The 25368-nt window shown below is 43.1% G+C and overlaps 2 protein-coding genes across 7 annotated transcripts in view; both read left to right on the forward strand.

The window, feature by feature from the left end:
- Window positions 1-3648: 3648 nt before the first annotated feature.
- Window positions 3649-12330, forward strand: LOC139575822 (AKT-interacting protein). 2 transcript variants are annotated; one of them, XM_071401160.1, is made up of 10 exons: window positions 3649-3867; window positions 4789-4896; window positions 6552-6763; window positions 7099-7163; window positions 7476-7576; window positions 8970-9058; window positions 9763-9861; window positions 10562-10669; window positions 10862-10922; window positions 11159-12330. In XM_071401160.1, the coding sequence occupies exons 2-10, from the start codon at window positions 4849-4851 to the stop codon at window positions 11264-11266; spliced, it is 891 nt and encodes a 296-aa protein (XP_071257261.1). In that variant the 5' UTR covers window positions 3649-3867; window positions 4789-4848; the 3' UTR covers window positions 11267-12330. The 2 variants fall into 2 exon arrangements, with proteins under 2 accessions (XP_071257261.1, XP_071257260.1); XM_071401159.1 differs by having other exon boundaries at window positions 3657-3867; window positions 4789-5025.
- Window positions 12331-13808: 1478 nt separating this feature from the next.
- Window positions 13809-25368, forward strand: part of LOC139575823 (chromodomain-helicase-DNA-binding protein 9-like) — a 121226-nt gene continuing 109666 nt past the window's right edge. For 4 of the 5 annotated variants that reach the window (XM_071401161.1, XM_071401165.1, XM_071401166.1 and 1 more), the window contains exon 1: window positions 13809-13898. The gene's annotated coding sequence lies outside the window, so the exon portion shown is untranslated. Of the gene's footprint in view, window positions 13899-14351; window positions 14722-25368 lie in introns of those variants that run through there. The other variant, XM_071401163.1, reaches the window with a different exon arrangement.

A 25368-nucleotide genomic window follows, 5' to 3' on the forward strand; every position in this document is an offset into this window, starting at 1 on the left:
TGTTGCTCTTGCTGCGGGCGATTCCCTGATCCACCTCTACGCAGACGACACCATTCTATATACTTCCGGCCCTTCCTTGGACACTGTGCTATCTAACCTCCAAACGAGCTTCAATGCCATACAACACTCCTTCCGTGGCCTCCAACTGCTCTTAAACGCTAGTAAAACCAAATGCATGCTTTTCAACCGTTCGCTGCCTGCACCCGCACGCCCGACTAGCATCACCACCCTGGACGGTTCCGACCTAGAATATGTGGACATCTATAAGTACCTAGGTGTCTGGCTAGACTGCAAACTCTCCTTCCAGACTCATATCAAACATCTCCAATCCAAAATCAAATCGAGAATCGGCTTTCTATTCCGCAACAAAGCCTCCTTCACTCACGCCGCCAAACTTACCCTAGTAAAACTGACTATCCTACCGATCCTCGACTTCGGCGATGTCATCTACAAAATAGCTTCCAACACTCTACTCAGCAAACTGGATGCAGTTTATCACAGTGCCATTCGTTTTGTTACTAAAGCACCTTATACGACCCACCACTGCGACCTGTATGCCCTAGTCGGCTGGCCCTCGCTACATGTTCGTCGTCAGACCCACTGGCTCCAGGTCATCTACAAGGCTATGCTAGGTAAAGTGCCGCCTTATCTCAGTTCACTGGTCACGATGGCTACACCCACCCGCAGCACGCGCTCCAGCAGGTGTATCTCACTGATCATCCCTAAAGCTAAAACCTCATTTGGACGCCTTTCCTTCCAGTTCTCTGCTGCCTGCGACTGGAACGAATTGCAAAAATCTCTGAAGTTGGAGACTTTTATCTCCCTCAACAACTTTAAAAATCTGCTATCCGAGCAGCTAACCGATCGCTGCAGCTGTACATAGTCCATCTGTAAACTACCCACCCAATTTACCTACCTCACCCCCCATACTGCTTTTATTTATTTACTTTTCTGCTCTTTTGCACACCAGTATCTCTTCTTGCACATGTTCATCTGATGATTTATCACTCCAGTGTTAATCTGCTAAATTGTAATTATTCGATTTATTGCCTACCTCATGCCTTTTGCACACATTGTATATAGATTCTCTTTTTTTCTACCATGTTATTGACTTGTTTATTGTTTACTCCATGTGTAACTCTGTGTTGTCTGTTCACACTGCTATGCTTTATCTTGGCCAGGTCGCAGTTGCAAATGAGAACTTGTTCTCAACTAGCCTACCTGGTTAAATAAAGGTGAAATGAAAAAAAAAAAAAAAAAAAAAAAAAATCCAAAGAAAGGATAGGTGGGCGTGAGACAGCCCGCCGTGCCACTTTGTGGTCAACGACTTCCAATGTCAGTATATCCATAGTCTTTGGTGCCACTCAGCAATATCGCGCAATCGGGAATTTTACGTAGGAATTGTGGATGACGTCATTATCACGATATACTGTTTTTAATGTCTATGGTCATACCTCAGAAATAAATAATTGTTGGATACCTTTACCTTTGCTTTTCTTTGTGATGATAGCCAAAGGGTTTCACTGGGTTGATATCTCTGGTCTGTTACTAGTGCCGTTTCAACTAGTTTTATCTTGTTCTTGATACCATGTCTTGTTTTGAGGTGTTTTGACTGATGTGTCACTTCTATGCTAATATGGCAAAAATACACTAACTAACCAACAATTGTACAACGTATTTAACCATTGTTACTCTCGCAAGGCTTCCGGCCCAGACGGCATCCCTAGTCACCCCTAGTCACGTCCTCAGAGCCTGCGCAGACCAGCTGGCTGGAGTGTTTATGGAAATATTCAATCTCTCCCTATTTCAGTCTGCTGTCCCCACATGCTTCAAAATGTCCACCATTGTTCCTGTACCCAAGAAAGCAAAGGTAACTGAACTACATGACTATTGCCCTGTAGCACTCACTTCGGTCATCATTAAGTGCTTTGAGAGACTAGTCAAGGATCATATCACATATACCTTACCTGACACCCTAGACCTACTTCAATTTGCTGACTGCCCCAATAGATCCACAGACGATGCAATCCCTATCGCACTGCACACTGCCCTATCCCATCTGGACAAGAGGAATAGCTATGTAAGAATGCTGTTCATTGACTATAGCTCAGCATTCAACACCATTGTACATTCCAAGCTCATGATTAAGATTGGGGCCCAGGGTCCCATACTGTGCAACTGGTTCCTGGACTTCCTGATGGGCCGCCCACAGGTGGTGAAGGTAGGAAACAACACCTCCACTTTGCTGATCCTCAACACAGGGTGTGTGTGCTCAGCCCCCTCCTGTACTCTCTGTTCACCCATGATTGCATGGCCATGCACGCCTCCAACTCAATCATCAAGTTTGCAGATGACACAAAAGTAGTAGGCCTGATTACCAACAATGACGAGACAGTCTACAGGGAGGAGGTGAGGGAAAATAACCTCTCACTCAACATCAACAAAATAAAGGAGCTGATCATGGACTTCAGGAAACAGCAGAGGGAGCATGCCCTTATCCACATCGACGGGACCGCAGTGGAGAAGATGGAAAGCTTCAAGTTCCTCGGCGTACACCTCACACAGACCGGGTGGTGAAGAAGGCGCAACAGCGTCTCTTCAACCTCAGGAGGCTGAAGAAATTTGTATTGGCACCTAAAACCCTCACAAACTTTGACAGATGCACAATTGAGAGAATCCTGTCGGGCTGTATCACCGCGTGGTATGGCAACTGCACCGCCCGCAACCACAGTGCTCTCCAGAGGGTGGTGCGGTCTGACCAACGCATCACTGGGGGTAAACTACCTGCCATCCAGGACATCTACAGCACCCGATGTCACAGGAAGGCCAAAAAGATCATCAAGGACAACACCCACCCGAGCCACTGCCTGTTCACCCCGCTATAATCCAGAAGGTAAGGTCAGTACAGGTGCATCAAAGCTGGGACCGAGAGACTGAGAAACTGCTTCTACCTCAAGGCCATCAGACTGTTAAATAGCCATCACTAGCACCTTAGAGGCTGTTGCCCTATATACATAGACTTGAAATCACTGGCTACTTTAATAATTGGAACACAAGTCACTTTGATGTTTACATATTTTGTGCTACTCATCTCATATATATATATATATATACTGTATTCTATTATATTCTACTGTATTTTAGTCTATGCCGTGCCGACATTGCTCATCTTAATATTTATATAATCCATTCCTTTTCTTTAAATTTGTGTGTATTGTTAAATTGTTAGACATGACTTTTTAGATATTACTGCACTGTTGGAGCTAGAAACACAATAATTTCGCTACACCAGCAATAACATCTGCTAAACATATGTATGTGACCGATTTGTATTTGAGAGACAACAAGCGCTTATTGACCACATTTATGTTTTTAATAAGCATTGGAGACGAAATATAGTTAACATGTTGTCAACAATCAAAGCCAACCCCGTCTGTTTTTCCCTATAGTTGCGCATGCTAAACAAACCGACCCATCTATACACGTTCTGCGTTCTACAAATCAGCAACTCGGACATTTCTGAGTTTCCTAGTTCCGACTAGTACGTGAATGCGGCATAACAGCATGACTTAAAAAGTGATAGAACGTCAGCGAATCATATTTCAGATACTTTATCCACGCTTTGTTAAAAGCCAATAGAAATATCCCTGGTGAATAGGAAACGCCCATCATGAGCTCTTTGATTGATTTCCGGTGTCTGTGAGATTGCTTAGCTAGCCAGTTACCCAAATAATTGCGGTGCACATTTTTTGTTTGTTTTGACCAGTGGTGATTGTAACAACGTCCTTTAAAACGCACATTTTGAAATTGTTCACATAAATGGGCAATTTTTGAACGGGTACTTGTCGGAATTTTCGTCCAGGGAAGGTAAGCTGGCAACTGGATACTAGCTAGCTAGCTACCGTTGGCTTTCAAGCTAGGTAACGTTAGCTGGTTAGTTTGCAAGGTAGTAGAACTGGTTAGTTTACTAAGTTTGTTGTGAATAACGTTCTTTTCATTCGGTTATCGAGTCGTTAAGTATGCCTATTTCATTATGGATTATATGCAACAATGCTAGATTCCATCGCAAATGAATATGTATGCTTGATTTGTTATTGCAAACCTGGCGTTCAGCTAACAAACTGGACGTATCTTGTTGACGTATCTTGTTAACAATCTAACTAGTTACTGTAACTATATATAGCTTAACTAACTAGCTATGCGCTCAAGGCATTTTGCATAATTAGTTGCCTGCGTAGAAACACGTGAAAAAACACGGATGCAATGGCAACATTGCTAGTTGGCATAGTAGTTGGCTAAGCAAAGATCTTAGTTAACTAACTTGTCAACTGCTGTAGCCAACGGCAATAACAATGACCTTTGGTAATATGCGAATAAAATAATGAATCTCGCTAGGCTAACATTCAACCTCCATGTTAAACAACCATTAACACCAGTTCAAGCTTGTGATGTTTGGATTATTTCCCGGTGAGGTTTAAAGTGCTTTGCCTGGCAGAGACGTAACAGTTAGGCCTGTTTGACGTCATGACATGAATGAGGCACGTCTGTCTGAGCAGCAGGATGGTCCGTAGATCAGAGAGTCAGCAGCTGTCATTGAGTTCAGGTTGCCCCATTGTGTGTGTGCTGAACAGAGGGCCTCATCAGTCATTTGGTCTTGTGTGGCTCAGTTGGTAGAGCATGGCGCTTTCAACGCCAGGGTTGTGGGTTGGATTTGTCATGGGAGACCAGTACGAAAATGGCCCTAAATGAATAAAAATGTAACATTTGTTCTGTCAATTCTACCCCCAGTGACGCCAGCGAATGGCACAGGCAACACTTGTTGTGGGACCGACATAGACGGACAAGTTAATGAACCTGAACCCATTCTGGAGCATGTCTACCAATACTGGTCGCAAGGTAAGGGAGCGCTCTTCCTCTTCTGCACTGAAAGCCAACTTCTGTCAAGTTCACCCAACACACAAGCGAGAAGAGAGACAAAAAAACAGGATCTTCAAAAGTTCCCAAAGAGACACCCACACACTGAAAGTAAGCCTAGTGTGGTCTGTCCCCCTAACGTTTTCCCATAAAGACGGCATGGCTTCCTTGGAGCTTTGTGCCTTTTACACCTGTTACCATCTGTCTTTAGTTTGAGAAAAATCTTGGAGGACTGGAATTGTGGCATGGGAATGTTTATCTTGTGGTGTCCTCTAATAACGCATTAGGCCTACTCATGCCTTTTCTCCAACTCCTTGCCAGGGACACTCCTTTGCAATCTCATCCCGAAAGAGGGCTGTTTCAGGGTTGCCTTTTACTACCTGGTGCTCTGTAGTGCTGTGACGATACCAGTATCGCAATATTTCAAAAATGAAGACGCAAAGCCGACCGAACTCTTTGGTCATTTAATAACCTGCTGTATGTAAAATATTGTGCTATAGCTTGGAAAATAAATACAATTGACTGGATGACAGTGGTTGTTTCCAACATTATGGCTGTTTTCCTAAAAGTTAAATCTGTTTTGTTTCTTTGCCACTATACTAACGAGTATCGCGATACTGGTATTGTCCCAGCCGTAGTGCTCTGGAGGTTGCCGCTATAGTCAGACGTGACTTGTCACAACACATGCGTGGTTGTTGCAGGAGGTGCCTGTTGCTCCTGGAAAATCCACTTGGATTAGATGTTAAACTTTAGTTTGACCAGAGCAATGGTGAACTTCTCAACTGTGCAGTGCATTTGTTTTGTTTGCTAATTGCTAAGATTCAGTTGGGTGAAAAGCTGTTTGCCATGCATCTGCTGTTTGTTATTGCCATTGTCTGTTGCCTACGTACCTCAATGACTTCGGCGAGAAAGGGAGGTACCAACTTCTAGTTTAGCATACAGGCGTCACATTGGAGAGGTAGCTCTGCCCGTAGTAACATAGGTGTAAATACTCTCTGCCCTGCCTTGTCAGATGAATGGTTCACTCATTGTTCTGTGCCTCAAAACATTAATACTTCTACAACGTGGTTTAATGGCACTCGCTCTGTGTGAACCTGAATTCTTTCTGTAGTTGCAGAGATGGGCCTTGAGGGTTTGTTGCTTAGGTGTTCCTTTGCTTACAGGCATCCCTCCTGCTGTGAACTAGCCTATCCTCCTCCCCTGTGCTTCCCACTGAGCTAGCATTGGCAGGATATGATGCAGGCTGTATTTAGGGATGCTCTCTGTGGGTGCTCTCTCGCACCTCCCGTGGAACGAGGAGTTTGATGCCAGTCGAGACTATGAAACCTGAGAGGTCGTCACCTCATGCCTATTTATTGCCCAGGGCTCAATATGTGCTCCCACTGCTGTCTGTTGCCTTGTAGTTTGACAACAGAGCTTGCCTCTGTCTATGCAGATAGATGTAACTAACAGACTTGCTTGAAATTGGTAGTCTGCGTTGTCTCTTGTGATTCTGCAACATGGTGAAAAAAGTTTGGCTAAGTGGTTTCAATCTAAACATAATCCCCTCCTTGTAATAATCAATGCTACCAGTTTTTATTTTCTTGACATATATATTGAGTTGTTAAATGCCTTTTGTTCACTCTTCTGCTGAGCAGAGATCTGACGGTGATGAACAGAGTGGAGAGCAGCAGCAACAAAGAGCCAGTCCAGCCCGTCCTAGCTTTGGGAAGAAGCAGCTTCCCTCCATCCCCAAGAATGCAGTCCCCATCACCAAGCCGGCCTCTCCTGCCGCCACGGCCCAGTTGGCCAACGGAACACATGCCTCCTACGGTCCATTCTACCTGGAGTACTCGCTGCTGGCTGAGTTGTAAGTACTGGCCCCAGATCAGACTTTATTTTGGGTAGTGGATGTAGTAGACGCACTGGCTCTGTTAAAATGCGTCATTCCTCCCTCCTTTGCTAAAGGTAATCACTGATCTTTGTGACTGGATAAGTGAAGGTAAGATTTGTTTTCACCAGTCCAACCATGTCAGATCATTGATTAGCCTACCTGAAGGAAAGGAAGGATGCATCTTTGATATATTTGAACAGAGGCCAATTATGTAGTTAATTTAGAGAAGCTTTTGACGAAAACACACTGTTAATTTCCATATCCATTTTCTTCTGCATTGATTTAATTCCATGTTACCTTGTGACCCACAGCACCCTAGTGATCAAGCAAAAACTGCCTGGAATCTATGTGCAGCCATCCTACAAATCAGCATTGAGTAAGAGCCTAATTTCTTATTTTATTTAACCTTTATTTAACTAGGCAAGTCAGTTAAGAACAAATTCTTATTTACAATGACGGCTAAACTCCGGACGACGCTGGGCCAATTGTGCACCGCCCTATGGGACTCCCAATCACTGCCGGATGTGATGCAGTCAGGATTCGAACCAGAGACTGCAGTGACACCTCTTGCACTGAGATGCAGTGCCTTTGACCTATGTGCCACTTGGGAGCCCAAATCTGTCATCCTGTTTGACTGCATAATCTATACATAACCTTTACAAAATGTATGATTTTCTCTTCTTTCCAGTGTGGTTCGGGGTCATTTTCATCAGACATGGCTTGTACCAGGATGGAGTCTTCAAGTTCACTGTGTATATTCCAGATAACTATCCTGATGGTGAATGTCCTGTGAGTACTTCAGGGGACCTGCTGTAACACTACAACACAGCTGTTTACACAAAATAAAGCAATTTCTTTGGCACATTTCAAAGGTTATTGTGTTTGGCATTTCCTGCTTTGGTGGCAAAGGCTGAGACTGTGATTGGTTTGTGACTGTCATACAGTGCATTCGGAAATTATTCAGACCCCTTGAATTTTTTTCCACATTGTTGCGTTACAGCCTTATTCTAAAATATGTTATATAGATTTTACCCTCAATCTACACACAATACAAAACAGGTTTACATGTTTTTTGTGCAAATTGATTCAAAATAAAACTATCACATTTACATACGTATTCAGACCCTTTACTCAATACTTTGTTGAAGTACCTTTGGCAGCGATTACAGCCTCAGTTCTTCCTGGGTGTGATGCTACAAGCTTCGTACACCTGTATTTGGGGAGTTTCTCCCATTCTCTGCAGATCCTCTCAAGCTTTGTCAGGTTTGATGGTGTCACTGCACAAATATTTTCAGGTCTCCAGAGATACTCTGGCTGGGCCACACAAGGACAGAGACTTGTCCCGAAGCCACTCCTGTGTTGTCTTGGCTGTGTGCCTTAGTGTCATTGTCCTGTTGGAAGGTGAACCTTTGTCCCAATCTGAGGTCCTGAGCGCTCTGGAGCAGGCTTTCATCAAGGACCTCTACTTTGCTCTGTTCATCTTTCCCTCGATCCTGACTAGTTTCCCAGTCCCTGCCTCTGGAAAAACATCTCCACAGCATGATGTCTGCCACCACCATGCTTCAATGTAGGGATGGTATTGGCCAAGTGAAGAATGGTGCCTGGTTTCCTCCAGACATGATGCTTGGCATTCAGGCCAAAAAGTTCAATCTTGATTTCAGCAGACCAGAGAAACTAATTGGTGGAGTGCTGCAGAGATGGTTGTCCTTCTGGAAGGTTCTCCCATCTCCAGAGGAGCTCTGTCAGCTTGACCATCGGGTTCTTGGTCACCTCCCTGACCAAGGCCCTTCTCCCCGATTTTCTGTTTGGCTGGGCGGTCATCTGCAGGAAGAGTCTTGGAACCACCCACCAAACTTCCATTTTAAGAATGGAGGACACTGTGTTCTTGGATCTTCAATGCTGCAGACATTTTCTTGGTACCCTTCCCCAGATCTATGCGTCGAAACAATCCTTTCTTTGAGCTCTACGGACAATTCCTTCGACTTCTTTTCACTTTTTCATTGAGGTATTGTGTGTAGTTATTTAATCAAGTTTAGATTAAGGCTGTAACGTAACAAAATGTGAAGGTTAAGGGATTTGAATTCTTTCTGAATGCACTGTATGGTGGTACATTGAAATGTGGTGTTTTAGTACTGTTAGAATATTGCATAAATACCATGTTCTCTCCTGTACCACCATTTAGAGAGTGGTGTTTGATATCCCAGTCTTCCACCCACTAGTGGACCCTGTTTCAGGAGAGCTTGATGTCAGGAGAGCCTTCACCAAGTGGAGGTCAGTACATGGCTTCTATGCCCAGATCATTACATCCAAATGAATGAGGACGATTTAGAAATGGGTGTTTGTCAGGTACATGTGGCTTGATATTTTTCCCGTTTAGTGTAAAGTCTGCTCCACCATGTACTAGTCACTACTACACAGCCTTACACATCCCATGATAGGCTAAATGCAGTTACTACTTTTTGAGCTATGATGTTGTGTTTGATATGTGTGTTCTCTCAGGATGTTGTAGTTCTGGTGGTAAATAGTGATACAGTGCTGTCACAGAGTTGAACTGTGTGGGGGTGTCTGTAGTGTGCCTTGGTTAGAACTGGCATGCGTTACATCAAGGCCCATTCTTTACTCTGACTTCTGTTCCTCATGGCCTGTTTCTTCAGCTGGACAGTGACACAGCCTTGTAAGGTCTTCTCTTAAACCTCAGTCTCTATCAGCTGGAGGTGGATACCTTTTAATGAGTGGGGAAAGTTGTCCATGACATTCTCAATGGAAACCTGTCTGTCATTATGGTCTATTTGTCACACTTTGGCTGTGCACTACTGGTGTTTGAGCAGTGCTACTGTTGGGTATTTCACTAGTCTGAGATGAACCTATGCACCATGGATTGCCTTTATGATATTTGTGTATTTACTGTGACTGGAGTTGTATTTGGTTTGCCATTATGTTGAGATAATCATAAATGTCTCCCTGTGGACATGAAGGCGTAATCACAACCACATCTGGCAAGTCCTGATGTATGCACGCACGGTGTTCTACAAGATCAACACTATGGAACCACTCAACCCAGAAGCTGCTGTGCTGTAAGTCTGTACTTGTTCACTTTCTCCTCAAAGCCTTCTCTTCCTCCTGTAGATGGATACTGGGCCACGTGTACGTATGTGACCTGGGTCAGTTTATATAGGTCAACAAGCAAGCTAGTCTTTGTGCTCCTATTGTGTACCCTGAAACTTCAATTAATAGCCCACACATTTATTTGCTTCAATCACTGAACACAACCGGTGCTTATTAGAGACGGGCTTCTGTTTATTTGAGCCAGGTGTGTATTTCTTTAATGTACACAGCTTTTGCACAAAATGTTGAAGACTACCAAACTTAATTGTGACCAGTATAAACATAAATCTATCGCAGATCATACACTCCCGATTTGGCACTCCGGCACCATGGAGAGCTTGAATTTGACGTGTTTATTTTTTGGTGACGAGCAATGTTTTTAATGCACATGACTGGGATTATCAGAGCTGTGTCCATGGTAACTTCGTAAACAATTAATTTAGACCCATTGTTTATTTGCTGAAATGTGTGCCGATGCCCAGCTACTAAAAGGGACAGGCGGCTGTTTGAGACTTGCTGTTTAATTGAAATGTTGAGGTATTCTGTTAGGAGTAAAAAAAATCTTAGTTCCCTGACCTAATGAATTAGATTGTGTCCAGGTGGGGGCAATTATCACTCCACACTGTATTGACTGGCAAATTGTTTGTATAATCATACTGTTTTTTTCAGGTACGACAAGGATGTGCAGTTGTTCAAAAGCAAGGTGATAGACAGCGTCAAACTATGCAACAGTCACCTCTTCGACCAGCCCAAGATGGACGATCCTTATGCAATAAGGTTGGTAGTAGGAAATGCTCCTCATTCCTGGAATTCCTTTTCTCATTCTCATAGCTCATGAACAATCTGAACATTCAGTCTTTTTTTATTTATTTTTTATTGACGCCAATAAGAAACCTGCAGCATATGAAAGGAGATGCAATAAATGGTTGAGAATTTTGTTTCTTTGTGTTTTTGTACTTATTTTTCCAGTTTCTCTTCATGGAACCCAGCGATCCACGACGAGGCGAAGGAACGGATGTTCACACATAAAGTGAGTTTTCTAAACCCCAGCAGTGTGCTTTTCAGACTTATGTAAAAGGACACAAAGCTCTGAGTCTGTCTGCTATGGTCCAAGGAGTCAGGTTCCCTCTGAGCTCACTCTCCCAAAAGAGGCTTGTTTTACCCCAATGAGAGCCAGCAGGGCTGTGATTGGTGAAGCTGCGTGAGCTGCCATTTGTTTCCATGGTGCTAGCTGACCAGTGTGGTAATGCGTGTCTGTTATTCTAGAGACGGCCTGAGGATCACCACAAGGGGCTGCAGGTGTCAGGACTGTCTTGGGTGAAGCCCGGATCCACACAACCCTTTAGCAAAGATGACAACCCTCCCCAGAGCTGAGCTGATCCTGCAGTCTGAGTCAGCAGCCACTAGCGGAAGATGCAGAGCAGAATGCCACGCCACAGACTAGCTTCAGCAGCCGTTCAGTCGTATGAATAGGAACTGAACAAGTTGAATGTACTTAATTTTACGTTGCAACACTTGCGCTCAGCTTTAAAAGCATTATAGGCATCTTGTGCTCAAACAGCTATAGAACTAAAAATGTGTATATTATGTAAGTAAATCAACAATGACAACTGGTTGTCTTAGTAACACAGACTACAATGCAATCAGAGCTTTTTCCCTTTATTTTCTTCTCTGCTCTTTGCACATGCTTGGGTTTGGTCTATGAAGATAATCACTCAAAGCTGGTTGAAAGGTGAGAATAAAAATCAGCATTAATTATAGATATACTGTATGGGTGGACTATGGATTCATGACCGCTTGTTAAGGTGGGCTCAGGACAGTTATTGTTTATTATTGGGACTGAAGATGGACTCTAACCTTGGGTGTTCTTTTTCCCCCCAAACATATTTGACTGAAATCAAATTAGAGCAACACTACATTTTTTGGGCGAGGGAAATTTTGTTCTTTTGGATTACGGTTTAGTGTCTTATATTTCTCTTTACTGTGTAAACTATATGTAAACTATAGGTAAGATGGATAATATATATTGCAGACTGAGCAGCAGGCAAGTGTGGTTTTAATTAATATGCTAAGTTAAATAATCACATCCATCTTTACGTTGCTTTTAATTCTTTTTGAATGTTCTATTTACCCTTATTGAGCTTATTAAAGGTTTGTATAAATATAAAACATGTCTGCTGTGGGAATGGCAGCCCTCCACAGACAACATTGTTTTGCTCAAAGCTGTTGGATATTTGGCACAATTTATATTGCTGTGAAATGATGTAAACACATGCTGCCGTCTGGACTGTTGAATTTGGCAAAACAATGTGTACTTATACTTCTCATTTTACCTTTCCTATATGGAACCCAAACCTCAGTCAACAGTTTGTGCTGTATAGGCAATGAGTTTCGAAAGCTTTTCTTTGAAAGGAAATAAACACGACAATGCATATCAATGACTGTATATATATTTTTTATTTAGCCCCTTTAACTAGGCAAGTCTGTAAATAAGAATTTGTTCTTAACTATGATGGCCAAACTCGGACGACGCTGGGTCAATTGTACGCTGTCCTATGGTACAACCTGGAATCGAACCAGGGCGTCTAGTGACGCCTCAAGCTCTGAGATGTAATGCCTTAGTCTGCTGCGATGTACATGTATGTTGTGATTTAGGTTTGAGGTAAGAACTGTTTTCATTGGACTAGCTGTGGCGATCTAAGTAGCCTTTATTCATCACATAAGGGTGTGTGGGTCATGTTGGATTTCCTCAAGGAGTGATTTAAACGGTAGATGGGTTACTAATGTTGGCTCTATAGACCAGGGGTATTCAACTCTTAAAGGCACTGCATGGTCAATCTGATGTCTGCATTGGTCATGTAGCATTTATGGTGATATGCCTCTTCAGAAGCCAGGGCATTCATACTTCTTGCGCTTTGTGGAACAGCCCAGAGCTGATGTCAAGGAAACGAGTTGTATTTAATACAGGACCCCCCCCCACACCTACCGTCAACCGATCATGTCAATGCGGAGCTATATGGAGCACACTTCATTGTTACAAAACTTGAGGCGCAGGGCAATGTGGTACAGAGCTCAACTTGGCCTCTACGTGACTCCAGAGACTCCGCAAATGCGTCACACCATCCATATGGCGCCTTCAACCACATTTTCAGGTCAAGCATACATTTGCTCTTAGTAAATTAGCTGGAGAGGTTGATAACCAGGGGTGAACATACTAACGACGTTAGTGTTGAAAAATGTACTGACACGTTTGCTAAGACACAATTTATGCTTAATCTAAAAATGTGGTTGGAGGGTGTGACGCAGTTTCGAGGCCACCAGAGGCACGCAGAGGACAAAAAAGTTGATTAACTTTCCCCGGTAATACTTTCAGAAATGAAGGCATGTGCTTTGATTTAACTTTCAGATTAATAGAAAGGAGCGCATGTGTGAAAAATCTGGTTGGATCTCATAGATTGTAGAAAACCGTTTCACTATTTCTGGTCTCATGCTGTCATGCATAGATTTACGGTTCCACGTCAAGACCATAGTGACTTGGTTTAGCAGTACAGTACTGTCAAGAGCCATTGGGGGTCACCACACACTAACGACAGGTTGCCATGTTATTTTCACACTATCTCGCCTGTCAGTCAACATTATTATCCGGGAGACTACAGGTTTGTGTAATCAAAGTAAAACCTCCGCGGATTGGCTTCAACCCTACCGCGGCCATCTTGTGTGTCATGCCTTTATAACCAATTTAGTCTAATATTTGTTATTTTATTTTACATATGAGGAGTTATGACACAAAATTGAATATGACATTTTGTCCATGTGGAACCGGCTCCAAATGTAATCTGAGATTATAAAAATTGAACGAGTCCTCAACTGTCCAATCAGAGAGCAAGTAACTGATATGCAAATTGTGTCATCATCGATTCGTCACGTCAGCAGCAGTAGAACCGCTGTGGTCAACTAGTTAACTTCGCTCTTATAATTTTCAGTCAACGGATTTTGCTTCACTTCGGTAAGTAATAAAATAATTTTCTCGTCATAAATAGAAAGTATTGGCTCCACACAGAGATTTTAACTCTGGGAGCAAACTAATTCTAATGACAGAGACAGTGACGCTCAGCTGTGGTCACTAACGTTACGTTAGCAGTGGGAATCCCGGTCTGAAAAGCGCCCAACTAGCTACAATATCAATCAAATGGCTCGCGGAACATTGTAAGTTATACCTTTTCCATAATCGTTTCTCAGAGTTCGAAATATTGCGCTCGTGTTACTAAAGTTATTGACTGCGCTTCGTTATGGTGGTCCTGAACTGACAGCGACCCGCTGTGATGGTACGAGCCTCGAGCCAGCTCTGCGTCGTTACCATGAATGTGCATGCAGAGGGTAAAGTGATATAAATCGGGAGTCTCAACGAAACTCGGTCGGGTCCATCAACAACTGGTTTAATTGTCTGTGGTCAATCTATTGCATTGTTCCTAATGAATGACTGTCGACCCCCATCCAGCTCTTCCCTCTCCTACTCAGCAGAGGCGTCACGACACCACTGAAGTCGAGAGGAGAGGGGCTTGGAAGGAAAGACAAGTGGGGACACGTGTACGATTCGAGTCTCGAGAAGAACAGATGGTGGGAAAAAATCCCTAAGGCTTGGCACCTGTCTTTCAGATTCAGAAAGTTAAGATTCAGCTAATTTCTCTAACTAGGTAGCTAGTTACCTGTTGTGACAGGGAAACACATCGAGTGCCAAGCAGCCTTTTACTAGGAGGTGCAGCAAGGCTATTGTGAAGATTCGATGCTCAGATAGCCACGAGCCATAGCTGCACTCAGAGGATGCTGAGGTTAGTGGCCATGACAGACTGGCTTCTTTTTATCATGGGTTCATTGTTACAGATTCTCGCTGTGCCACATAAACCAGGTGTGGTTAATTGAGGGATTCTAGAACCTATTCTAAAGTAAAATTCAACAATGCAATACGATACTTATTAACCTTTCTTACCTAGTAATAATACCGCTATTCTTGGGATTATTCCTATTTAGCGTCATTACAAACTGATTGATGATCATCATGGACGTCCGTTGCACGTAGATGTAGTTTGTGCAAATAATATTTTGATTCCTGAATCCATGGAGTGGGATCGTCGACAGACGACAGGTTTGTGAGTTTGGACAGTTTGATGCTACATTGTTTCTGTCTCTATTTCGTTGTTGTTGTTGTGGCTGCACTTGTTATATGTATTTTTTTGTTTAGGGTGCTTAGATAAGTCACCGGGACTCTGAAATTGACAACGCCTATTTGTTTGTTGTGTATAGTGGGTTGGCGATATCATGCTACTTTAGGCAAAGAGGCATAGACTCATGATAAACAAAGAAGCAAGCATCTTGCAGAGGTAGCTAGCCCACTGGGCACAGACTTCAATTCAACGGCTATTCAACGTTAGTTCAACGTAGTTTTATTGAAATGATGTGTAAACAACGTTGATTCAATCAATGTGTGACCAGTGGGAGACTAAATGTAAGCAGGAAGCGCAGCACAAACACGAATGCATTTATATTGCACAGACTTTGATGGGACCTGTTGAATGTGCTCTGGAATGGCCCTTGATCAGTTTTCTTGGAGAGTTAAATTAATCTCCATTGTTCAATGATGCTTTTTTAACTAAATAAAAGTTGATTCAGTTGGGGGTCTTTTGTTATTGGTGGGCCGGTTATTACCCAATACTTTGAGGGTAGAGCCTACAGATAAACCAGCCAAACAAATAGTCTACATTCGATTTGGCTATGAATTATGTTTTACATTTTAAAGTGGGTTTCACTGTAGCTAAAACTTAACTCCAGATATTAACTAGAGCTAGTTTCACTGCAGATCTGGGTTCAACGTCATTCATAAAGACTTTCTAGACTGCATAAAGTCTTCATAAGAACTACATAGATGCTTCACAAACCTAGCATTTATAAGCAAAGTCATAGCATACCTACTACATGCAATAAAAAACGCCTGAAACTAGATCCTGAAGATTCTGGTCTTGATGAGAATAAAATAAATGTCTGGAGATGTTCCCTTCTGCACTGTTCAATCAATCTAGTAAATGTGAAGGAAGAGTTAAGATGGAGTGTCACCTTGTTAATGGAAGGGAAGTCGTGTCACAGGCTCTCTCTTCTATTTCCCCTGAAAACCGAAATTTACGGTTGTTGGCATCTCTGCTAAAGCTACACCCAAGGGTAGTGCTGAGCGATTAACCAAAATAACTGATTGACAGACGTTTTTTTCTTCTTCGGTGAGCTTAATGCGCACATTGCACAGTTTCTCTAGAGATAAATCAGATCTAGCCTGAACTGTTCAATGTAGTAGGGAGTTTTTTCCAACAGGCCTATATTCTACATAGTTGAGTGCATAACATGTGGTAATTAACTACAATGACCATAATCCATTGCGCATCTACTAGTCCGGTCTGTGTTTCTTTTACGCCAGCTACTGTAGAGACAGAAGAATGCGCAATCGTGAGGTGATATAGAGAGCAGCTGTTGCTTTGTGCAGTATCTCTACTTGAAAATACATGATCAAAGTGATTGATAGTTGGTATTCAGCAGTCATAAAGTATGTCTTATTTACTTTGAAGAACTACAAAATAGTGATTTTGTCAGACAGCATAGGTTGCAGCTCTATAGAGATGAGATGACTTGGAATGAAATATTAAAGTCATCAAATAAAACAAATGTAATATACACAATAAGCGATTTTTTTTTTTAAAGCAATGTGAATAAATTATGGATCGCCGTTTGGGTTTTTATGTCAAATTACACTATTTTACGTGTCAAATAAGCTTTTAATTTGACACGTCAAATAACAATTCTATTATAGAATGTTGTGTGTGCTGAATTTGCACGTGTAAGCCAAGTGCCACCATTACTGTCAAAGCTGTACAATACTGCGTTGGTAATAAGGCATTATTTGTTTGACCGAATGAGAAAATATCTGTGTGAGCATTTGAAATTAGATCAGGATAAAAAATGTTTGCAAATACAGTTGAAGTCGGAAGTTTACATACACTTCGTTTGGAGTCATTAAAACTAGTTTTTCAACCACTCCACAAATTTCTTGTTAACAAACTATAGTTTTGGCAAGTCGGTGAGGACATCTACTTTGTGAATGACACAAGTAATTTTTCCAACAATTGATTACAGACAGATTATTTCACTTATAATTCACTGTATCACAATTCCAGTGGGTCAGAAGTTTACTTACACTAAGTTGTGCCTTTAAGCAGCTTGGAAAATTCCAGAAGATTATGTCATGGCTTTAGAAGCTTCTGATAGGCTAATTGACATAATTTGAGTCAATTGGAGGTGTACCTGTGGATGTATTTCAAGGCCTTCAAACTACCTTCAAACTCAGTGCCTCTTTGCTTTACATCATGGGAAAATCAAAAGAAATCAGCCAAGACCTCAGAAGAAGAATTGTAGACCTCCACAAGTCTGGTTCATCCTTGGGAGCAATTTCCAAACGCCTGAAGGTACCACGTTCATCTGTACAAACAACAGTACGCAAGTATAAACACCATGGGACCACGCAGCCGCCATACCGCTCAGGAAGGAGACGCGTTCTGTCTCCTAGAGATGAACGTACTTTGGTGCGAAAAGTGCAAATCAATCCCAGAACAACAGCAAAGGACCTTGTGAAGATGCTGGAGGAAACTGGTACAAAAGTATCTATATCCACAGTAAAACGAGTCCTATATCGACATAACTTGAAAGGCCACTCAGCAAGGAAGAAGCCACTGCTCCAAAACCTCCATAAACAAGCCAGACTGCAGTTTGCAAGTGCACATGAGGACAAAGATCGTACTTTTTGGAGAAATGTCCTCTGGTCTGATGAAACAAAAATAGAACTGTTTGGCCATAATGACCATCGTTATGTATGGAGGAAAAAGGGAGAGGCTTGCAAGCCGAAGAACACCATCCCAACCGTGAAGCACGGGGGTGGCAGCATCATGTTGTGGGGGTGCTTTGCTGCAGGAGGGACTGGTGCACTTCACAAAATAGATGGCATCATGAGGTAGGAAAATTGTGAATATATTGAAGCAACATCTCAAGACATCAGTCAGGAAGTTAAAGCTTGGTTGCAAATGGGTCTTCCAAATGGACGATGACCCCAAAGATACTCCCAAAGTTGTGGCAAAATGGCTTAAGGACAACAAAGTCAAGGTATTGGGGTTGCCATCACAAAGCCCTGACCTCAATCCTTTAGAAAATTTGTGGGCAGAACTGAAAAAGCGTGTGCGAGCAAGGAGGCCTACAAACCTGACTCAGTTACACCAGCTCTGTCAGCAGGAATGGGCCAAAGTTCACCCAACTTATTGTGGGAAGCTTGTGGAAGTCTAACTGAAACGTTTGACCCAAGTTAAACAATTTAAAGGCAATGCTACCAAATACTAATTGAGTGTATGTAAACTTCTGACCCACTGGGAATGTGATGAAAGAAATAAAAGCTGAACTAAATCAATATCTCTACTATTATTCTGACATTTCACATTCTTAAAATGAAGTGGTGATCCTAACTGACCTTAGACAGGGAATTTTTACTAGGATTAAATGTCAGGAATTGTGAAAAACTGTGTTTAAATGTATTTGGCTAAGGCGTATGTAAACTTCCGACTTCAACTGTTTCTTAGATACAGACGTTATTAGAAACTTCTGGGTTAGCTAGCTAGCTTTAGCTTGGTACCTAGCTAGCACCAATCCAACCAGCCTGAAAACAATGACCAGTAGAAACTGCAGTCATTTTCAATATTCTTAACCTCTAGTTAGTACTGATCCCGGATACGGGTTTGAAAATGATTAAGGAATCCTTGTTGTTCTCCTATTGAAATAACTAGCTAGCCAGCTACCGAACCCTGTTGCCCAAAACTAAAGTTATAAGCAGCCAGCTAGCTTAATCTGTTAACCTTGTACATTGTCACAAGTTATCCCATTCGCTTGAGCAGGCAGACAGGTCTGACTGACAGGTACATTGGTTCTCTAACCTGTTGTCTCTCTTTATGCCTAAAGCATTTAGCCTACAGTATCCAACCATGCCTTCACCTCCATTGTTACTTGTATTTGTTCAAATCAAAGTTTATTTGTCACGTGCGCAGAATACAACAGGTGTAGACCTTACAGTGAAATGCTTACTTACAGGCTATAACCAATAGTGCGAAAAAAAGGTGTGTGTGTGTGTGTAGGTAAGTAAAGAAATAAAACAACAGTAAAAATACATTTGAAAATAAGAGTAGCAAGGCTATATACAGACACCGGTAAGTCAGGCTTATTGAGGTAGTATGTACATGTAGGTATGGTTAAAGTGACTATGCATATATGATGAACAGAGAGTAGCAGTAGCGTAAAGAGGGGTTGACGGGTGGAGGGACACAATGCAGATAGCCCGGTTAGCCAATGTGCGGGAGCACTGGTTGTTCGGGCCAATTGAGGTAGTATGTAAATGAATGTATAGTTAAAGTGACAATGCATATAAGATAAACAGAGAGTAGCAGCAGCGTAAAAGAGGGGTTGGGGGGGTGGGGCACACAATGCAAATAGTCCGGGTAACCATTTGGTTACCTGTTCAGGAGTCTTATGGCTTGGGGGTAAAAACTGTTGAGAAGCCTTTTTGTCCTAGACTTGGCACTCCGGTACCGCTTGCCATGCGGTAGTAGAGAGAACAGTCTATGACTGGGGTGGCTGGGGTCTTTGACAATTTTTAGGGCCTTCCTCTGACACCGCCTGGTGTAGAGGTCCTGGATGGTAGGCAGCTTAACCCCAGTGATGTACTGGGCCGTACGCACTACCCTCTGAAGTGACTTGCGGTCGGAGGCCTAGCAATTGCCGTACCAGGCAGTGATGCAACCGGTCAGGATGCTCTCGATGTTGCAGCTGTAGATTCTTTTGAGGATCTCAGGACCCATGCCAAATCTTTTTAGTTTCCTGAGGGGGAATAGGCTTTGTCGTGCCCTCTTCACGACTGTCTTGGTGTGTTTGGACCATTCTAGTTTGTTGTTGATGTGGACACCAAGGAATTTGAAGCTCTCAACCTGCTCCACTACAGCCCGGTCGATGAGAATGGGGACGTGCTCGGTGCTCCTTTTCCTGTAGTCCACAATCATCTCCTTGGTCTTGGTTACGTTGAGGGATAGGTTGTTATTCTGGCACCAAATCAAATGTATTTATATAGCCCTTCGTACATCAGCTGATATCTCAAAGTGCTGTACAGAAACCCAGCATAAAACCCCAAACAGCAAGCAATGTAGGTGTAGAAGCACCTGGGAAGGGAAGCACAGCCGCGAGCTGCCCAGTGCCCACCCGGCCAGGTCTCTAACCTCCTCCTTATAGGCTGTCTCGTCATTGTCGGTGATCAGGCCTACCACTGTTGTGTCGTCTGCAAATCTAATGATGGTGTTGGAGTCGTGCCTGGCCATGCAGTTGTGGGTGAACAGGGAGTACAGGAGAGGACTGAGCACGCACCTCTGGGGAGCTCCAGTGTTGAGGATCAGCGTGGCAGATGTGTTGCTACCTACCCTCACCACCTGGGGGCGGCACATCAGGAAGTCCAGGATCCAGTTGCAGAGGGAGGTGTTTAGTCCCAGGTTCCTTAGCTTAGTGATGAGCTTTGAGGGTACTATGGTGTTGAACGCTGAGCTGTAGTCAATGAATAGCATTCTCACATAGGTGTTCCTTTTGTCCAGGTGGGAAAGGGCAGTGTGGAGTGCAATAGAGATTGCATCATCTGTGGATCTGTTTGGCGGTATGCAAATTGGAGTGGGTCTAGGGTTTCTGGGATAATGGTGTTGATGTGAGCCATTACCAGCCTTTCAAAGCACTTCATGGCTACGGATGTGAGTGCTACGGGTCTGTAGTCATTTAGGCAGGTTGCCTTTGTGTTCTTGGGCACAGGGACTATGGTGGTCTGCTTGAAGCATGTTGGTATTACAGACTCAATCAGGGACATGTTGAAAATGTCAGTGAAGACACCTGCCAGTTGGTCAGCACATGCCCGGAGCACACGTCCTGGTAATCCGTCTGGCCCCGCAGCCTTGTGTATGTTGACCTGTTTAAAGGTCTTACACACGTCGGCTACAGAGAGAGTGATCACACAGTCGTCTGGAACAGCTGATACTCTCATGCATGCCTCAGTGTTGCTTGCCTCAAAGCGAGCATAGAAGTGATTTAGCTCGTCTGGTAGGCTCGTGTCACTGGGCAGCTCGCGGCTGTGCTTCCCTTTGTAGTCTGTAATAGTTTGCAAGCCCTGCCACATCCGACGAGCGTTCGGAGCCGGTGTAGTATGATTCAATCTTAGGCCTGTATTGACGCTTTGCCTGTTTGATGGTTCGTCGCAGGGCATAGCGGGATTTCTTGTAAGGTTCCGGGTTAGAGTCCCGCACCTTGAAAGCCGCAGCTCTACCCTTTAGCTCAGTGCGAATGTTGCCTGTAATCCATAGCTTCTGGTTGGGGTATGTACGTATTGTCACTGTGGGGACGACGTCCTCAATGCACTTATTGATAAAGCCAGTGACTGATGTGGTGTATTCCTCAATGTCATCGGAAGAATCTCGGAACATGTTCCAGTCTGTGATAGCAAAACAGTCCTGTAGTTTAGCATCTGCTTCATCTGACCATTTTTTTATAGACCGAGTCACTGGTGCTTCCTGCTTTCATTTTTTGCTTGTAAGCAGGAATCAGGAGGATAGAGTTGTAGTCGGATTTACCAAATGGAGGGCGAGGGAGAGCTTTGTACGCGTCTGTGTGTGGAGTACAGGTGATCTAGAATTTTCTTCCCTCTGGTTGCACATTTAACATGTTGATAGAGATTTGGTAGAACTGATTTAAGTTTCCCTGCATTAAAGTCTTCGGCCACTAGGAGCGCCGCCTCTGGGTGAGTGGTTTCCTGTTTGCTTATTTCCTTATACAGCTGACTGAGTGGGGTCTTAGTGCCAGCATCTGTTTGTGGTGGTAAATAAACAGCCACGAAAAGTATAGCTGAAAACTCTCTAGGCAAGTAGTGTGGCCTGCAATTTATCACAATATACTCTACTTCAGGCGAGCAAAATCTAGAGACTTCCTTAGATTTCGTGCACCAGCTGTTGCTTACAAATATGCACAGACCGCCCCCCTCGTCTCACGTCTTGTTGTTCTATCCTGCCGGTGCAGCGTATATCCCGCTAGCTGAATATCCATGTCGTCATTCAGCCACGATTCCGTGAAACATAGGATATTACAGTTTTTGATGTTCCGTTGGTAGGATATTCGTGATCGTACCTCGTCTAGTTTATTGTCCAATGATTGCACGTTGGCGAGTAATATTGACGGTAACGGCAGCTTTCCTACTCGCCTTCTGCAAGTCCGGACGAGACATCCGCCTCTTCGTCCTCTGCGTCGCTTCCTTTTGCGAATAATTGGGATGTCTGCCCTGTGGGGTGTTTGGAGAATATCGTGTGAGTCCTGCTTGTTGGTGTTGAAAAAATCTTTGTCTAATCCGAGTGATCGCTGTCCTGATATCCAGACGCTCTTTTCTGCCGTAAGATACGGTTGCAGAAACATTATGTACAAAATAATTTACAAATATTGTGAAAAGAACCACATAATAGCAGAATTGGTTAGGAGACCGTAAAACGGCGGCCATCTCCTCCTGGTGCCATCTTGTAATCAAAAAACCATAACTGGCATGCAGGTCAGTAGAAATTGTAAGATAAAATGACATTTCAATTCAGAAAGGTTACCGACTCGTGTAGCCTATTACCGGCAACTTCAGGAGAGTAGCGGCAGAATCTGCAAAAGCCAGTAGGAGCGGGAGGAGGATGGTCAGGTTAAGTTTTTAGTCTCCTGATTATCTTCATCTCTGGCTCCCTCGAGTCATTTGTGTCTTATTTAATCAAAAACTGCTCTTAAAGCATCAGACAAGCTCAATGCATATATAGTTGATTTTATTAAAATACATTGGGTGTGTCTATATATGGAAAAATACACGTTTAAAAATTACGACTTTCGGTCGACCAAGCTATTATTTAGTGTGGGACAGCCCTAGTCTCAACCATAGACAGTCTATAACCGGTTGTATTGTACATCATATAGCTTAGGTTCTACAGTTCATCATTGGTCCCAACTAATACAAGACGAAGAAGCAGCAGCAGGAAAAACTATGCGGCTCAGATAAGCTACCTAACCTACCTCTGATTACTCATTCAGACCGTTGAGCGGCCCGGGTTGGATTCTGGTCTGATGTTACCTCTAACTGAGTGATCAGATTTTCATGTCTGTTTGGGAGAATTAGGCCTGGCCATTCTGCTCATTGTCAGTTACAATGGAGCCCTGCTAAGTGGCTGAGAGCAATGGGAGTTCTCTTTTCATGCCTAGCCTGCCCTCAGATGTAGGTCTGTGTTGCAAGAGAAGAGAATACTCTCCTACTCCTGGGCTGGCTGCTAGTCACACGAGAACAGAGCTCTAGTATAGCCAAGAGCTGGGCATGGGATATGATCTGGCCCCTGCTATCTGGTGCTCCTGTTAAACACAGTTCTAAGTGCTATAGCTGTCCATGTTGTGCTGGACCTCCATTCCATAACACCTGTCATTTATGAAGATGAGTAAGGCTACATTAATGATTCACAGTAACCAGGTTAGGGTTAAGTCTTGATGCTTCCTGTATGAATCTTGTGTATTGTCTTGGTTGTGTGCTTGTGTCATATGGCATACTGGGCCTTTGTAACAATGAGTAAAAAGTAAGGTTTCATCATAGCCAGGGACAGACCCACTACTAGGTGTTGGGCAGTATGCAGATTTTCATATCTTCATATCGTCCTTCTCTCATCCCGAGATGTACGGTTTTACCATGGAGGCTGCTAGCTAAATATGCTAACAAGCGCAAATGGAAAAAAAAATATTGCAAAGACAGGCAGCCCAGTTATAAAGTTATACATCTATATGTAAGAGCTACTGAATTTTTTGTGAGTTTGGACATTTACAAACGAATGTGAACGAGATACATTGTGCAATAAACAGTACTGGTTCTGGAGCAGCATGTGTACGTGCTGTATCTGTGTGGAGTCTGGAGTCTCTAGGGCAACAGGCCTGCTTGCTCTGCTTAGAGAAGAAGACAGGCCGAGAACGGAGAGGAGAAAAAAACACAAGGAAATCAAAAGACAGCAGTGGCAGCTGTACAGATAACTCATCCAAAGGGCTTTGACTTTTCAAACACGGCAGAAAGCCAACACAATATGATGGATGCCCCGTCACCTTATTCATTTTGCCACTTACTTAGATAACCATCAAGTTAAACTTAGGGGTCACGTTAACGCAGAATTCTTCGCTTTTCCATGCAGGAAGAAAAGATAAAACGCATAAGAAATATATTGCTGCATTTTGTAAACACAAATCTAAAATGCTCCGTAATTTCTACTTGGCATCAGACTAATTTTGTGCTTCAGTTGCACTTCTCCACTTGGAAGAGAATTCGCTAAGAGCATTCTATCAGCAGACAGCGTTCTGATGTAGCTACTTTTCTGTGGTGCTTTTCTCGGTGTAGCCAGCCTACTTTTCTCCAGATTAACTTTAAGAAAAACATTAGGAAATGTAGCTAGCTACATTCTTTCTATAATAAACAGAAATATGATGGCCATGCATTGTTTTTGCAAAAAAATACCTTGCATGTTCATTGTAAGCTCATTTAGCCTACTTGTGTGACTGCCAGCCTAATAGCGTTTCTCTTCTGTTGTCATCTGATGAAAATGAAGCTATATTCTGATGAATGTGTTGTAGTAATGTATTTTCTGTGAAGGAAAACTATAGTTGCACGTCCCTGATCACTCTATTGAAGCAAAAAAACACTTGACTTTCAATTTAAAACTCAACCCCTGTCAATACACAGCTCGACTCACCTGCTCCTGCTTTGTGCCATTTACAAGCAAACACGTGACTGGCTCAACTGTTCTGGGGAACTACGGTGAGCTTCATAATGTAAAATAATGTGACAAGTGAAATGAAGAACGCTTTATCTTCTAACATATTGCCCAAGTTGACTGAAAGTATTTACTTACAAAGTAGCTACAAATATTAAAATATATAGAAAAACTTGAAATAAATAGTTAACGGTAATGAAAAACCATCCCGTGGCTATTTCCAAATACCCCGGTATACTGCCCAAGCCTACCCACTACCCCACTTAACCTTAGCAGAGGTTCACGAGTTGTGGTTGAAGCATTGGATCTCAGTTGTATGCCCCCCCTCTGTATCAGAAGACTTGTGAGAGCCATGACTGTACATTCAGAACATGTCAAAGTGTTTGTAGTGAGGTGAGTGTGTGTGGTGAGTATGAGTCAGCAGGTCTTGACTAACACAAGTGTTCCGTCATCTTCTATTGGTCATTGGTCTGTGGCTAGATGCATCCTGAGCCAACCTCCCTGGCTGTTGACACAAACAGCATCAGCTGTCTATCTGTCTGTCTGCACCTTCCTCCCACACATTCA

Source organism: Salvelinus alpinus, chromosome 5 (genome assembly GCF_045679555.1).
Source record: "Salvelinus alpinus chromosome 5, SLU_Salpinus.1, whole genome shotgun sequence".
NCBI lineage: Eukaryota > Metazoa > Chordata > Actinopteri > Salmoniformes > Salmonidae > Salvelinus > Salvelinus alpinus.

Bases quoted from the DNA above. Each gene is read 5' to 3' on its own strand.
- LOC139575822 (XM_071401159.1), top strand. From the start codon at position 4,849: ATGAACCTGAACCCATTCTGGAGCATGTCTACCAATACTGGTCGCAAG. The intron at 5,026-6,551 runs GTAAGCCTAGTG...TCTGCTGAGCAG, and splicing joins GAGACACCCACACACTGAAA to AGATCTGACGGTGATGAACA. The intron at 9,862-10,561 runs GTAAGTCTGTAC...TGTTTTTTTCAG, and splicing joins AACCCAGAAGCTGCTGTGCT to GTACGACAAGGATGTGCAGT.